The following is a 15,340-nucleotide window of genomic DNA, read 5'->3' as shown; positions in this document are numbered from 1 at the left end:
CAGTGCCCGTGTTCGCATCTGTATGCGTAAATGTAACGTGGCTGAACTGTGCAGCACGTGGTTTTATGCCAGGTTGTGGCTGATAAAAGCTATCTCTGTTTTATTAATGTGATACCCAGAATTAGAGATACTGATGTGCGTAAGTGCCTCTTTTATAGTAGATTGGACGTTTTTTTAAGGATTATTCTCAAAGTTTTAGTACCCATAAATGCTAGGAGAATTGACAGAACTCCAGTCAGTCACCTGGGTGATGTGGTGGAATGAAACCTGCATCAATGGGTTGTCATGTGCTGCCTCTCCAATTTGGTTGTTTTGCTATAAAAGTTTCAGTTCCCCCTAGTCAATGATTTCTTTAAGGACAAAACAACACCACTCCCAACACCCTTCCCCTGCAGCCTCTCTGTACGTTTTACAGCTTCATCAGCTGGTCCCAAGCTCGCAAAAGTTTGCCAGACTGTTTCGCAGTTTGCTTCATAGATCTGGAATTGCTCAATCAGTCCAAGGATGCATTAGGAATCTTAGCAGAAATCTAGTAGAATATTTAAAAAGTGATTTCTGCTCAGCTACCAATATATAGGATAGGCTTTCACAACTTTCACAATCTCCTATTAGGAAGGATTTTTATTCTCAGTCTGTATTCAAAGAACATGAACTGTAGTAACTAATATTTTGCTTATATTCAGTTCTGGATACAGCAGGACAAGAAGAATTTGGAGCCATGCGTGAACAGTACATGAGGACAGGGGAGGGTTTTCTGCTTGTTTTCTCAGTCACTGACAGAGGAAGGTAAGCCTGATGTAAGAAAGCTAATGTAAGAAAATCTATCTGTGTAGTAACTAATCTGAAATTGCTACTCATCCTTTATTGAAATAACCTCTAACAGAATGCATTCACTTACACTCTGCAATGTGACATGTCCTCAGCACTGACAAAAACCTGTTTGAAACAGATCACATAAATGAAAGTATTTGCATCTTACAGTAGGTGACTTGAAAATGAAAACAAGAATAACAAAAAAAAGCCAAATCTGTTCAGGCACTTCATTATAGTCCTGAATACTAGTTTCCTGTAGGTGACAGATTTAAAGGGTTGCTCGCTATTATGTATGGGTTCTTTAATAATAATAATAATAATTAAAAAAAAGCTATCCACTTGCTGTGTGTTTGTCAGCATCCTGTGGCTGGCTGTGGATTTCTGAGCACATGTGCCCAGTTCAGGCTGTCTCTCTCACTCTTCTGCAGGCAGATCTTGCTCTGCCTCTTCGCATGAATTGCTTGGAACCTGCATAACTCATTTATTTATGGCAGAGTTCAGATGAAACGTGCATTTTTGGAAGCTCAGACAACTCGGTGAGGTAGATCCTGATTATTGTAAGAGTAGGAAAATGCCATGTGTGTACAGAAAGTCCCTTAATATTTTGGCTATGGTCTTCCCCTGTTGAACTTACCAGGTTTGTAGAGATGAAGAAGAGGTCAGGGAGCTCTCTTTCTACTTGCTTTGGGTTGTAAAGAAGAGAAATAAAATGAGGGGGGACAGAAATCTTTGCAATATCTTTTTCCTTACAGATTCAATCTGTCATTTCTGATCTTACAATATCTGTCTATAATGAGAATTAAAATAAATATTCTATGGAGCATATGCATGTTCAGTTGGATCTGTACCTTACACTTCAGAATGCTGCTAGAGGTACAACTTTGTCTTGACGTACTGTCAAAAGAGACTTTACACTTCTGTTAGAGGTCTGTGTCTATGTTTTTTAGGACACATGGAGCACTTACGTTAACATAAATATTTTTGTAACAGAGGACTGTGCATTTTAAAAGTCGTCACGTGAACTCTTGCTTTTCTGAAAAACTTAATTTTTTCTTAAGCAGATGTTGACGTGTTAATCCTGCGTATCACTTCCCCTCTGAAATCCTTAAGAGTGCTGATGAGCAGGGTTTTCAGTTCTGTTCTGTTATCCGTACAATTCAAGGCTTGCCTTGCCTGTCCATGAAGTGTGTGTCTTCCAAGGGTATCTGTCTTGTGTGGTGGAAGGATTCTGAACCCAGAAGTCTGGATGAAGAAGTTGGTCGCTTGCAACTCTTCTCCTCCAGTTGCTGCAGACATCTGAGCACAGTATTAAAAATGCATATGTAAATGGAGGTCCAAGTATGCCTCCTGGCATTCCTTCTTTCTAATTCCAATTTCTTCTGATGGCTGTTTCATAAGGATGAGCTGTGTTGGCATTATCATGTCTATGTAATTTTTGATGAAATTTTCTTACTGATGATCATCCTGCTGTTAAAGTTTAGTTTACAAATGTGAGTGTAAATGACTTCATGCTATATGTCCGGACTTAAGTATAGCGATTGGGATGTCTCTGATCTAAAGGCAATGCAGTTGTCTACCAGGATCTGTGCTGGAGCTCCACATGCACTGACATAGCTTTAACGCTGCTTACTGAAAGTAATGTGTTTTTTTTCTCTCCAAAAATCATTGTCTAGGCCAGAATTAGCTTCTTTGATATACTGCTTTTGGGGAGGATTTTTGTCCTGCTCACCCTCTAGCGCTGCTGAAATATTTCTTAATGCCTAAACAGCATCGCTACCTGATATAACTTGGGAACTGGAAAGCTTTCTGCTCATTTATCCCAGCTGTTTTTCTCGAAGACACAATTTTCCCACTTCCACCAAAATTCCTAGAAGTAGCTGTGGAGGTTGCTAGCTGAAACATTGATCACCAGTGTCTCCAGACTGTAGCTTCAATATTCTAGGTAGAATTGAACTCCAAAGTCAATGTTTATAAAGTGGACTGTGGTTGCTTGGTTCTACTCAACTAATTGGCATCCTGGTCCCTCTAGAATTAAACAGAACGAGGGTTTTACTTACCTTGCTGTCCAAACTGAGTGCAGTCCAGTGCTAGCTTGGGTCAGGACTTCTTTAGTTTGAGTATTGAATGATTCTCTAATCAGTCATGCTATGACAGTGAACTCGTTGATAGAGTGCCTGCAGCTGTCTGTGCTTGTGTGGCATGGCAGGGCAAGTCCAAATAGGTGATTCATTGTTCCTGAACTTCTACAGAACTTGAGAATCTGTGAATTAGTACACTGATGCTCTGCTTTTCTTTTTACAGTTTTGAAGAAATCTATAAGTTTCAGCGACAAATTCTTAGAGTGAAAGATCGTGATGAGTTTCCTATGATTCTAGTTGGTAATAAAGCAGATCTGGACCACCAAAGACAGGTAACTAATTTATTGCTAGCTACTGCTTGCTTTCTTACAGAAACATCACAGTTTTCCTCCCCAAAATAGGGGGAACAAGAAACAAATGAAAAAATCATGTATTAGCTAATTGCAACACACACACAAAAAAAAACAACAACGCTCGGGGGCTGTGCTTGAAGAATCTCAGAAGTATGATGGCATTCTACACAGAGCAGATCTTCACTCTGACTCACTTGGGTGATGTTGAGACCAAATCTATTCACATACCGAGGGTGAGAGCTATCTGTCATGACTCAAGCACGAATGTGTAATTTTTCCTTTCTGTTACTCACTGTGGCGCGCTGTGCCAAGCAGAGTGCATTCCAGCACTAGCTCTGATGATCCTGACAATTCCTTGCTTTTACTGCTCGCTGCTGTTATGTATGAATGAGTAGCCATTTGTCTTTTTCCATTTAACCACTTACCTTCTGCACAGCTATCTTAACAGCTTTAGAAGCTGGAACTACAGCAACGCAGTGTCTTCTTTGTTCATGTACCTTAATGCTAAAATTTTGGAAGCAGTAGACTTTATTCTCACCCCTAGTTGGAAGATGGCTTGAAATATTTTAGAATGATTTAAAGAAGGAGCCTGTATGTGTTTTCCATGTTTACTGTATTGATTTTCATTAATCAAATTGGTGGTTCAAACTAGAATGGGAATAGTCGTACTACACCAGCAGGAGAGAAGCAGGTGTCAAATTTGTGGTGTTCTTCAACATCTTTCATAATTCTAGTGATTTTCATGAGATAGTGAGATGACTTTTAAAGTTTTACTGGCAAACACGAAAGTAGCCTGAAAGTAAACCAAATGCTACCAGAAGTGCTGTAATTATTTTGAGATTAACAAAGAGAAGTCATCCTTATATGATAAGATATTCTCAGATTTATTTACCTGACTTAGTATCTGTCCACAGTTGCTTACGTAAATACTGCTCTTGGCTAAACAAAATCTAGTCATATGTCAAGAACCAGTGGTTGGAACATGAAAAAAAAAATCTAGTACAAAAAACATTTTAGTACAAAATAGTTGCTGTCAAATGTGCTCCCTTGACTGTTGCATCCTCTTTACCCAGAACATGAGCAGGAAGGTCATTACAAAACTAAAACCTGTGCTGAAAGATACGGTCTCGAAAGTTGATGAGCCGTGCGGGTCCCTTCCAACCTGGGATATTCTGCTCTAAGAGAGCTGTTCACAGAAGTCCCTCAGGGGCTCACCAGAAGTTACTTGATGTGTTCCCACGTGCACAGAGCTATCTGGCCTGTCCCCGAGACAAAAGTGAGATGTGTTCGCACGTCATACCCCCATCAAAATTCCCAGATTTAACCTCGCAGGTCCGGGAACGTGATGTATTTTAGTGCACACGTCGCCATGAAAACCATGGAGGTAAAACCAAGCTGTTCTGCAGACTTTTAGCAGCTGAAGGACAGACATCTGAATGCTTTGAGAGGGAAATAACATCTCTGTCAAACCCAATTCTCAGAGGATTCCTACAGATGTAAATGGTAATCCTATAGATCTATTCCTAGAAATACTTGGGGTCCTTGTTCTGTCTCCTTCACCCTCCTAATGTTACTATGCAGGCTGTAACTTACCTGTTTCCCTGCTCAAAGAAGAGGTGCCCTTTGTTTTTCTCCTGCTAGTTCCTCCATACTCAGTTCCTAGTTTCTTTTTCAGATCGTGATAGGCTGATAAAAGTGTAAGCTTAAAGCAGCTGCTTCCAAAACTAAGCAAAGTTGCTTAACATCTGAACGCAAATAAAAGCACGTGTCCCCAGAAGCTTTTTGTTGTTGTTTTGGCTTGTTTAATTGATTACTTTTACTGGCAAGCATAACTTCTGGTACTGCCACGTGCATAATTTGTGCTAATTGGTGGGTTTGTCACTTCCACACTAGGGCAGGGCTCAAACAGCCTTGGTTCAGCTGGAGGTTTGCAGAAGTTAAGTTCTAGGTTTGCTGAAGCAGGTGTTTTTAACTCTTCCCTGCCCCTTCCCCATCACATCGAGGGGGCTCAGTGGCTCTTAAGTCAGTCTAAAGGAATGGCTTTGGGATGCTGAGCTGACACAAGAGCTCCCCAGGAGGGAGAGGCCTCCCGCCCCGCTTGACTTCACGTTTGCACTCTTCCCCGTGCTGGCTCTAGCACTCATCTGAAGCACTCGGTGAGCTGAATCATCTCTCAAGGCAGGGAGAAAAACAGGCGGGCTGGAGTGGCTCAGCTCCATGTGCGAGTTAAATCAGCTCCTGGAGAGGCGGAGTGAGCGCCAGAGCTCGAAGCATGGTTAGGGGTGGGACCGCGGCCCTGAGCAGAGCAGGGAGGAGCCGGGGTGGGGGCAAGACAGCGAGACCTCGCCTTTTGGCAGCAGCCAGCAGTGAGATGTTATCGGCTGGATGCTCAGCAGCAGCCAGAGCTCGCGCTGCAGGCATCCATGCAGGGCTGGCTGACCTGGCTGCAGACGAGTCCTGCCGCTGTCTTCCCAAGTATGGGAAGCTTCAGGCAGGGTTGGGCCCTCCCTGGCTGCAAGGGAGCTCCGGGGAGGAAGGCAGAGCTCTGCCTCACCCGGCCCAGAGCCCTGTGCTAGCGGGGTGTCTCGGGGCTGGGACCTGTGGGCAGACACGCAGTGCTGCTCCTCTGTGTTTTGTGTTCTGCTGTTATGTCAGGCTTCTCTCCCATCGCGTCAGCCAGCCCCCTTTGTCATGAGGCGGTCCTGCAAAATGTCATCCTGCTCTTTTAAACTCGTGCAATTCGAAAGGTGTGTTTTTCAGCTTCAGAATTGAGCACTTTTCGGAAATCCAGGAGGCTGGATATAAGGTTTTAGAACACAACTGCTTGTATTATACATCCTCCTAAAGACAGGAGGCAAACCAGTGAACTAATAGCAAACACACACTGTGAGAACATGAAACTAAGTTAAAGTGTATGTTTTGATCAGCAATCGAGTAGAATTAACACAGATCTTCCTGGATCCTGAAAGAGTTAAACATATGGAAGTGGTTTGGGGGTCTCAAGGGTCCAACCACACCTTTACGCAGGTAACTGCAATTTGTAGTTGAGCACAGTGTAGAGTGATAGCATAAATCTGTAAGTAAATAATGTGTAACTGGTAGTCCTGGTGCAATGGCAGATGTTTCCCAGGAAATACGGGAGCTGCCTGGCACTGCAGAAGTGCCCAGCCTGTAGTATGACCTTCATGAAATGGCAGCCTAAAGTAGTGGTGGTTGTAATACCTACAGGTCGACTTCACAGAATCACAGAATTTCTAGGTTGGAAGAGACCTCAAGATCATCGAGTCCAACCTCTGACCTAACACTAACAGTCCCCACTAAACCATATCCCTAAGCTCTACATCTAAACGTCTTTTGAAGACTTCCAGGGATGGTGACTCCACCACTTCCCTGGGCAGCCTGTTCCAATGCCTCACAACCCTTTCAGTGAAGAAGTTCTTCCTAACATCTAACCTAAAACTCCCCTGGCTCAACTTAAGCCCATTCCCCCTCGTCCTGTCACCAGGCACGTGGGAGAACAGACCAACCCCCACCTTGCTACAGCCTCCCTTGAGGTACCTATAGAGAGCGATAAGGTCGCCCCTGAGCCTCCTCTTCTCCAGGCTGAACAAGCCCAGCTCCCTCAGCCGCTCCTCGTAGGACTTGTTCTCCAGGCCCCTCACCAGCTTCGTCGCCCTTCTCTGCACCCGCTCAAGCACCTCGATGTCCTTCTTGTAGCGAGGGGCCCAAAACTGAACACAGTACTCGAGGTGCGGCCTCACCAGAGCTGAGTACAGGGGGACGATCACCTCCCTAGCCCTGCTGGCCACACTGTTTCTGATACAAGCCAGGATGCTGTTGGCCTTCTTGGCCACCTGAGCACACTGCTGGCTCATATTCAGCCGACTATCCACCATCACTCCCAGGTCCTTCTCTGCCTGGCAGCTCTCCAACCATTCCTCTCCCAGCCTGTAGCTCTGCTTGGGGTTATTGCGCCCCAGGTGCAGGACCCGGCACTGTGACCAGGACTTGTGTGGTTTTGCAAGAAAAGAGGGGAAATGGAAGTTTGAAATAGCAATTCACTACGGTAATAATTGATAAAGATAAATGGAAAAGATAAATCGATAAAAGATAAATGGAACTAAGCAGACTTCATGTAATTGTCTCCTGTGTAGCATGGGAGGCAAAGTCCTGAATGCATTAGGTTGGCGAAGAGCAGTCTCTCTCTTAAATTGGTTGATTCTGTACAACTCGGACAATTGTGGATGTTTCTACACTAAGGCAATTCCACAGAGCACCTGATATTTTAGTAACAACCCCTACTAGCAGGGGAGCAGGCTTGTCAGTGCACGATAGGTATGATATTTTGCAGGTAACTGCTGGCTTAAGTTGGATCAAGTCAGATCATTCCCCAGATGGCAGGCGTTCAAGGAAAATCCAAGTTGCAACAGGAAAGGGCTTGAATTTCATTAAACGATAGCTTTTCCTTTTGCTTTACTACTGAACGAATGCAGTGACCTAGTGCTGAGACCATCTGTGTTGCTAGATACCTTCAAAGCAAGGTTTTTAAGGAGAGGTGAGCTCCTCGGGGCTTCTCTTTATGCCTAGGCAGTTGAAATCAGAATTTGGGCAAAATTGTGCATGGATAGCAGCCCAGGCATATGCTGCCTGCTATCAGCCAGAGGTGGCAGCACCGATAGGTGACAAAGCTGCCCTTCAGGAATGATGGGGCTCTGCCATCGCTCTCCCTCTGTGTAAGTGTAGAGCTAAAATATGCATGCAAAGTTTAACTGAAAATGAGTCTATGAAGCAGCAGAGCGCTGTAGCATTTCTCTAGGTGCAGGAAAGTATAGAAAGTTTGGAAATGAATGTATTTCTGCCACTTCTCAGATAAAAGAGTGAAGAAGGAAGGCAGTCTGAGGTGTTCGCAGGATTCTTCTGCAGATACTCAAATGGAAACTTCTTCAGAAGGGAGCCTGTTACTTAGGGAGCTGGGGAATAAGTTTTTCCATGCTTGACTTGCTCACTTACATCCATTGTAAACAGTGTTTAATTTGAGACACTTTTACCAAATACTGAACAGTGTGAAAGAGCAATGTATGAAAACAAATGGTAACATGCTCTAAAACAAGGGATGAGCATTGCGAGTGATGCCCATTCATAGTCACCCTTCATTTTACCAAAACTAAGATTTTCAAAGCAGATCCAACACGTACAGTTCATCAGAAACTCTGCGGCTCCATCAAAATAAGTGTTCTTTGAAGAAGAAATGTGTTACTTTTATTTTGCTGTAATTTTTATAATTTTATTCTTAATAAGCTTTCCTATCATCCTTACTGAGATTTGTCATGACACACGGGGTTGTCCTACATGCTTGGGGAGAATGTCATGATGTAAATTTGTGTTTTTGTTTCCTAGTATTTCTGTTTGTCTTTCCGACAGTCCCCTCAGCTTTGAAAACGGAACTGCTCTGCTGTGGCTTCGAATTTACTGCTCGAGCACTGCAAATGCTTCCGTAGTGTGTCCAAAACCAAGGGGGTTTTGTTGCTTTTTGTTGTTGTTGTTTTTAAACTGACTTTGCGGTCGCTGGCGTTGACCGCAAGCTACTTCAGGAAATACTGGTAAAATTAGACAAAATGATAGATTATTTTGGAATTGAGCAATTGAGATTATTACAGATAATCTGGCAAAAGCAGTAAGGGCTCTAAGGTTATATCTGTTTGTTTGTTTGTTTTTTAATGCAGAATATTGTGGAAGTGTAGCTTAACTTTATTACAGGTAGCTCCCTACAAAACAAATGTAGCTGTATCTCTAACATGCTTTAGATGCAATCATGAAGAAAATAATGATCAGGTACCTGTGAAGGCTGCATAGAGTTTATCCTCGCTGTTATGCTGGCTTTCCCAGTTACTTATTTTTATTAGACTTTAATCTCTCACTTTCTGGGGCTGCAGTAGCTATGCAGGGATGAAGGAAAATAAAGGGGGCTGGTTTTGCAACTGCTACCAATATTATTGATAGTTTAGCTTATTTTTGTCTGGTGAACGAGACAGAGAGGCGTAAAAGGTTCAGGAAGTCCTCATACAAACTCTGTGGGATTGTTCCGTGGCACTAACCTGCCATCTGTGGACGTTTCTTAAATGCAGCCTTTGTAAGCTTTGGAACAAGGACACTTCAACATTTGGGGCTGGGGAGGGAAGATGGAAGTGGGGTGATGGTAGCTACCGGAGCAGAAAACTTGACTATCATTCAGTTTTCAGACAGTAATGGAGAAATGAAGGATCCCAGTCATTCTCACTTTGTGCCCAGCTATTAAAAACGCAGCTCCAGTAAGTTATCTTGGTTGCGTAGTGTTTCTTTTTTTTTTTTTTTTTGACTTCAGCAGATGGTGATAACACTGAAAAAAACGTAAGCGTGTTTGAGATCAGCGGCTGCATCCTGAGTTACCCCAGCTGTAAAGGTGCTGCGGGGGCTCCTTGCAGGGGGTGTAGTGGGAGCAGCTCTCAGTTCAGCAGCAAGTGAATAAATGCAGTACAAGTGGGGCTGCTGGTGACAGAGGAGCCAAGTGTGTTGAGATGCTGTGCAGGAAGGCTCTCAGACCGTGTGTGTAGCTGTAGGAAAGTATTTTGTAAGTTAAAAAGTAAAACTTCAGCTTAAAACTTCTACATCTTGCACTGCGCTGAGTGCTTGCAGTGATGTTTTTCTATTTCCATTCCTGTGTAGTTTCTTAATCTCCGTGTGCATCTGACTGCCTTTTCAAAAACAAACTAAAAATAAACCCTTAGGTTTTTTTGTTCTCGTGCTATCAGTCCCGTACGTGCTGGTTTAACATTTTTCTGTGAAAGCAGTGTAATCTTTGACATTTCTGCCACTAGCCGCTGTCTTGGCAAGATCTGTTTGTACTTCCTTTTATCACTCAGAGCTGCCCTTTCCTCCCTGTGCTGGGGGTAAGCTTCCTGTTGAAGTCTTTTTCATGTTTTGCACTGCTTAAGGTGGCCTTCTGTCATCTGACCTCCCTGCTTTCGGCTCATCCAAAAACATGTAGCCAACTCCTTTGGTTTTGCCCTGTGACCAGCTTATTCCTCCTTCCTGTATTGGAAGCTTCCTGCCTGCTGCTTCATCGTTTTAAATTTTATTCCAGCTCTTTATGGTGCTCATTATTTTCTCTTAATCACCGTTTTTATCATTTGCCCCAAGGAGACAGGGGGTAAGACAGTGTCTCATTTAAATGGGGAGACTTCACAGTGTTTTTTTCCACATCTCTGGCGATTTAGGCTACATTGAAAATTGTCTGTCTTAACATTTCGCTATGTCATACATGTATTTCTTGCGATTTTAATAAAGATTCAGAAGCTAAACATCACTTCTTGTTTTAAAAGAAGTAATCTTTATTCTCTCTAGCTTTAGCTGGGCGAGGAAGAGAGTGAATTTAGCAACAGAATTCAGAGTGCTCTTAGTAATCCATCAGATTGTGACTCAGGCACTTGCTTTGAGGAACTGCTGTCTGCTTAGGAGGAAAACTCTGGTCTTGTTATTGCAGAAATGAGGTGAATGGCAGGCAGCTGCAGCGGAGGAAATCCCCATGCCTAACAACCAACCAATTTGTGTGTTGTAGCACGTGGGTTTGTTTTCCAGTTGTATCACGTAGACAGTGCAGAAAAAACAGTTTAGGGTCAAATAAGCATTATTGTTGGAGGGGAGCAGATCCCTGGGTTAATGGTGTTGGCAGTGTCTTCTGATACAAATGTGCCTGCACGACATGTAGCTTAATGATTGATTTCCCTTACAGGTGACACAGGAGGAAGGCCAGCAGCTAGCGCGACAACTTAAAGTAACGTACATGGAAGCCTCAGCAAAAATCCGATTGAATGTAGACCAAGCTTTTCATGAACTTGTCAGAGTTATAAGGTATGGTAACTGAAATCCAAATAGTTGATGGATAGCTCCAGCAAATATATTGAAATGCAGTGGGAGATCACTGAAAAAATCCTGCCTGCTGTTATCAGTCAACTTCAACCAATGCTCTGTTCTAAAATTTTCCTGTGTGTTGGCAAAAAGGCTCACATGAATGGTACATGGATTCGAAACGGAACTTCTTCACCTTACTATTTCAGATTTTATTGATTACGCAGTAGGCCAAACAGATAAAAATAAATTTGAATATTGGCCCCCTGTAAAAAGAGGGGTTTCTTAAATAAATAAATAAAGGCAAAATCAAAATACCATCACTCATTTTATAAAAAGTTTGAGCATCAAAAGTAAGTCCGTCCTCTATAAACGTGTAAAAACAGTAAACTCAAATACAGTATTTATTTTAGTGAAAATGAGTCTATGAATTTAACTTGAAATATCTGTTTCCAGGAAATTTCAAGAACAAGAGTGCCCTCCTTCACCAGAGCCAACACGGAAAGAGAAAGACAAGAAAGGCTGCCATTGTGTTATTTTCTGAGAATCCCAAGAACCAAGCTATCAACTGCCAGATTATTATTTTTTTTCTTTCCATCATTTTACATCACTTCTGGTATTGGTCTAGCCTTATATGTGCATGTCCTAAAAGTGGTCACCAGAATAGCCTTAGTCCAAGAAGCTGGCAGAATAGTTCTTGAAGAAGACTCAGTCATCTTGGGGCAGACTTCAAAGCAAAACACTAAGGCTGCTTCTTTAATACCACAGTTCCCTCTTCTCTCTTAAGAGCTTGCACCTTGTGGAGTTTTATTCGCAAAGGAGATGAAACAAAACCGTGTAGGACAAGGTGTTGAAGTCATGCATAAGTTGTCTCTTGTGAATTAATTTATTTTTACTTCTGACGTTTCATTAGCTATTACAAAGACCTATATTGAAGCATAGAGAATACCTTTAAAAAAAAGGGGTGGATTGGCTTTTTTGCCCTCAGCTAAATTATACTTGAGTATTCAGCTAGCCTTAAGAAACCTACACTGAATTTCATTGTCAGCAAAAATTTTCATCTCTTGTTTATGCTGCAGTTTTATTTCAGTGGCCAAAACAGTCTACTGTATTTATTTTATGAATCCAGAACAGCTAGGGGATGATTACTACTACTATTAGATTATGGCCAAATACCTGAGCTCATTCTGGATTGAGGCATTTCAGCTTAATATGAAATTTCACATCATTGTTTGGAAACAAAAAATAAAAAGTGTCTTCCTTTGTATTTCTGGGTAAGGGATTAAGGAAAACTAAAATTGTAGCTGTTTTTGTTTCATGTGATATAAAAATGAATTTGATCTTTCCATTGTCAGAGATGATTAAATGTTTTTGCTATATACTTTTATACATTATTTTCTTATCAAACTAGTTAACAAGTATTTTTATATGTTTGTAAGCAAATATGCTTTCACAGCATAACTTGTGTATATGTAAAGATGAGTATTTAATTCTCACAGTTCACTTTTAACTGACAAAATGTGGGATTTGCCAAACTGTGGTAAACTTCTCCTTACTCCTCTGGTTATACCCAAGAATGGCCAATTACGTGCCTGCCCAACACACCCGTAGAGTAAAATCTAGTGTTGTGTTTTAATCAATTGCAGTATCCCTTACTAAAGACTGACCATTATGTGAATTATTAAACTGTAAGACTTTTAACTGATTGTTTAGTTAAACTGTGGATGGTTGTTTAATTTTGAGTTCTGTGGATTGTGTTTAAACAATTCAAGAGTATGTTCCCTGATATTGAAATACTGAGTGGTATTGCACAGTTGTCACCTTACTGAATGTGTCCAGCAGTTCTTTGAAACTTGATTATTAAGCAAACCCTTGTATAACTTCAGGTGCTAGAATTAAAGATGATCTAACCGTTATCGGGGGTAAGCATATGGCCTCTTTCTGACTCCTCTAAAACCTGTGGGGTTTTTTGGAGGGTGGGGGGAAGAAGAGGGTGATGGAACTTAGGAGGTAGATGTGCATATCTTTATGACTTTCCTTCAAGCTTGAAAGTAAAGTCTACTTAAATCACAGTAGATGGTAAAATGATAGATGATTTAAAATAATATATTTTTGATTTAAAGTATGTAGTCAGGGGGCGACTCAACAATTCCTTTGTGCTTTCAGGCCGTGCCATCAATCTGAAAACGTCTGCTGAGAAACAGTAATTAAACAAGTTAGAGTTATCTTTGCTGCAGCAAAGCTATTAGAAGGAACTAGAAGAAACACAAGTGCCATTTGCAGAGCAATGCAAAGTTTCTTTTTTATTTATTTACATAATTTGGATTAGGTTCTGTAATTTTGAGTTTGAGAGAGAGTGGCTCCTCCTTCCCACCTTTATATAAAGTTATTGGTTGATGAAAGGCTACTTATGAACAACGCCTAAAAAATTCAAAATAGAAGTTCTGGTGAAAGTGCATTTGGGAGACGAATTATGTTTTTCAAGTCAAATGTAAGAAGTTACAGCCTGTAGCAAAGATCTTACGTTTTATAGCCTTAAATGTGAAAAGGTCTCTGGAGTTAAGTCACTAAACGTGTGGCACTAGGGTGAATTCAGACAAATTACAGCATGCACATCTGAGATAAAATCTGCGAGGTGCGCATGTGCTTATTGTCTCATCTTTCTCATGTTTTGACTGTTCACTCATAATAAATTGATCCTAAAATAACTGTTACACAGATAGGCATTCTAATATGTAACTCTCTGTAATTCATAGAAGAGGTGGAGAGCACCCCACCCTTGCATTTCCTCATTTGTAAAGCAAAATGGCTTTGAGGTGGTTGATGCTAAGCAGCCTACTCCTATCCGCTAAGCCACATTGTAAACATGGTAAACTTTTTCAGCAAGTTAAACAAGTGGGACCACTGGGTGCTGCCGTGGAAATCTGCTTCAAGTTTATTAATGAATAGAGTGTATTCCCCTGCACGTGTTCTCAAGGCTTCTGCAGGAGAGGAACACGCAGGGAAATCCCTAAATGCGACCTCAGGGAGATTCGAGGACCTGATCCTCCTGTCAATGTTGTTTTGCTTTCGTTTCTTCACTAATACGTTTGCCCTATCCTGCCATGTGCAGGACACGAGGTGCAATGCAGGTGGCAGTGCTCTCCCTCTCTCCCAATCTCCCTGGATTCAAACAAAATTGGGAGCTTAGCTCTCTGCTGCCATCAGCTCATGCAGCATCACCTCACCTGTGGCGTAGCTGCGGCCATCGCTGGCTGGAGTTCCCACGTAATCTGGTTACAGGGCTTTAATGGGCTTATCTCAAACAAGACTCTCAGTGTCAGTCACCAGACGAAGCGCTGCCAGAAGTTATCTGGGCGTATTGTTTGAAGTTTGTTGCCTGGAAAAGCTCAGGAATCTGCTAAGCAGCTTGTTCGCTCGTGCAGCATTTGTTCGCTTGATTGAGGCCTAAGTTGTGGTAGTTGGTTACCCACGGTGCTAGGCCAGAAAACGTGTGAACGTTTGGGATATTTACATCTTCTCTTGGTACTCCAACCGTGGAAATAACTGACTGAAAGGAAGTGACTTTTTCCTTAAAACCATGTGGCAGTCTAGTAGTGGTAATACACAGAAGGTGAGGAAGACAACCCGATCAGGTGCAGGAATGAGGATCGGTGGGGCTGTCGGAGTAGCCTTCAGCTGGGAGGATAAAGAGCTCCAAGTGAGCAGCAGCAGATGTTGAGGAGGCAACGGATTAAGCCGCAGGGAGAGCGTCATACCCGAAAACAGCACTGGGAGTGCATGCTGTAGCCGTGCTGGACTGTTACAGTAAGACCACAATTACTTTGGAGAGTTTGAGAGATTTTTTTGTGGATTGAACATAAGGGGCAGATGATGTCCCACGCAAAAGCTAAATTGGATTAATGTACGTAATGTAATTAGTGATGTTCCTGAGCCAGCCAGCAAGCAGAACTAAATGCATCTTGCTGCTGGAAAGCAAGTACTGATCTGTGCAGCTACTTAAACTGGGGCCTGTGAAGCGTAGTAGGCTGCACACAGCATTTGCTACTCGTTAATTAGTTGTCTGCACTCCATAAATTACTGCATTCTTTAAAAATGCCTCTGACAATGTAGTGTAGAGAGGGCATGGCAAATCAACGTGGCAAAGTACAGGCACCTGAAATGCAAGTAGAGGCAAGGAGAACACCTTTTAGATTCTCACCTCTGAGGTCC

At 42.2% G+C, this 15,340-nt stretch overlaps 1 protein-coding gene and 1 long non-coding RNA gene across 2 annotated transcripts in view; one reads left to right on the top strand and one right to left on the bottom strand.

Annotated features, from left to right (window-relative positions):
• RRAS2 (RAS related 2) overlaps positions 1-13,044 on the top strand; it is a 34,082-nt gene extending 21,038 nt beyond the window's left edge. The window contains exons 3-6 of the mRNA XM_084522307.1: positions 684-786; positions 3,115-3,223; positions 11,013-11,131; positions 11,585-13,044. Of these exons, the coding sequence (XP_084378433.1) occupies positions 684-786; positions 3,115-3,223; positions 11,013-11,131; positions 11,585-11,672 (419 nt within the window). The 3' untranslated portion in view covers positions 11,673-13,044. The remainder of the gene's footprint in view (positions 1-683; positions 787-3,114; positions 3,224-11,012; positions 11,132-11,584) is intronic.
• LOC311438197 lies at positions 5,582-11,006 on the bottom strand. Its single transcript, XR_014693978.1, has 2 exons — positions 7,253-11,006; positions 5,582-6,477 (listed from the first exon to the last, which is right to left on the bottom strand). It is a non-coding gene; the product is annotated as an uncharacterized lncRNA (long non-coding RNA).
• Positions 13,045-15,340: the final 2,296 nt, after the last annotated feature.

The sequence above is a fragment of the Aythya ferina genome (assembly GCF_964211825.1).
Source record: "Aythya ferina genome assembly, chromosome: 5".
Lineage (NCBI taxonomy): Eukaryota > Metazoa > Chordata > Aves > Anseriformes > Anatidae > Aythya > Aythya ferina.
Note: the sequence above shows the minus strand (reverse complement) of the source record. Positions and strands in the feature narration are given on the sequence as shown.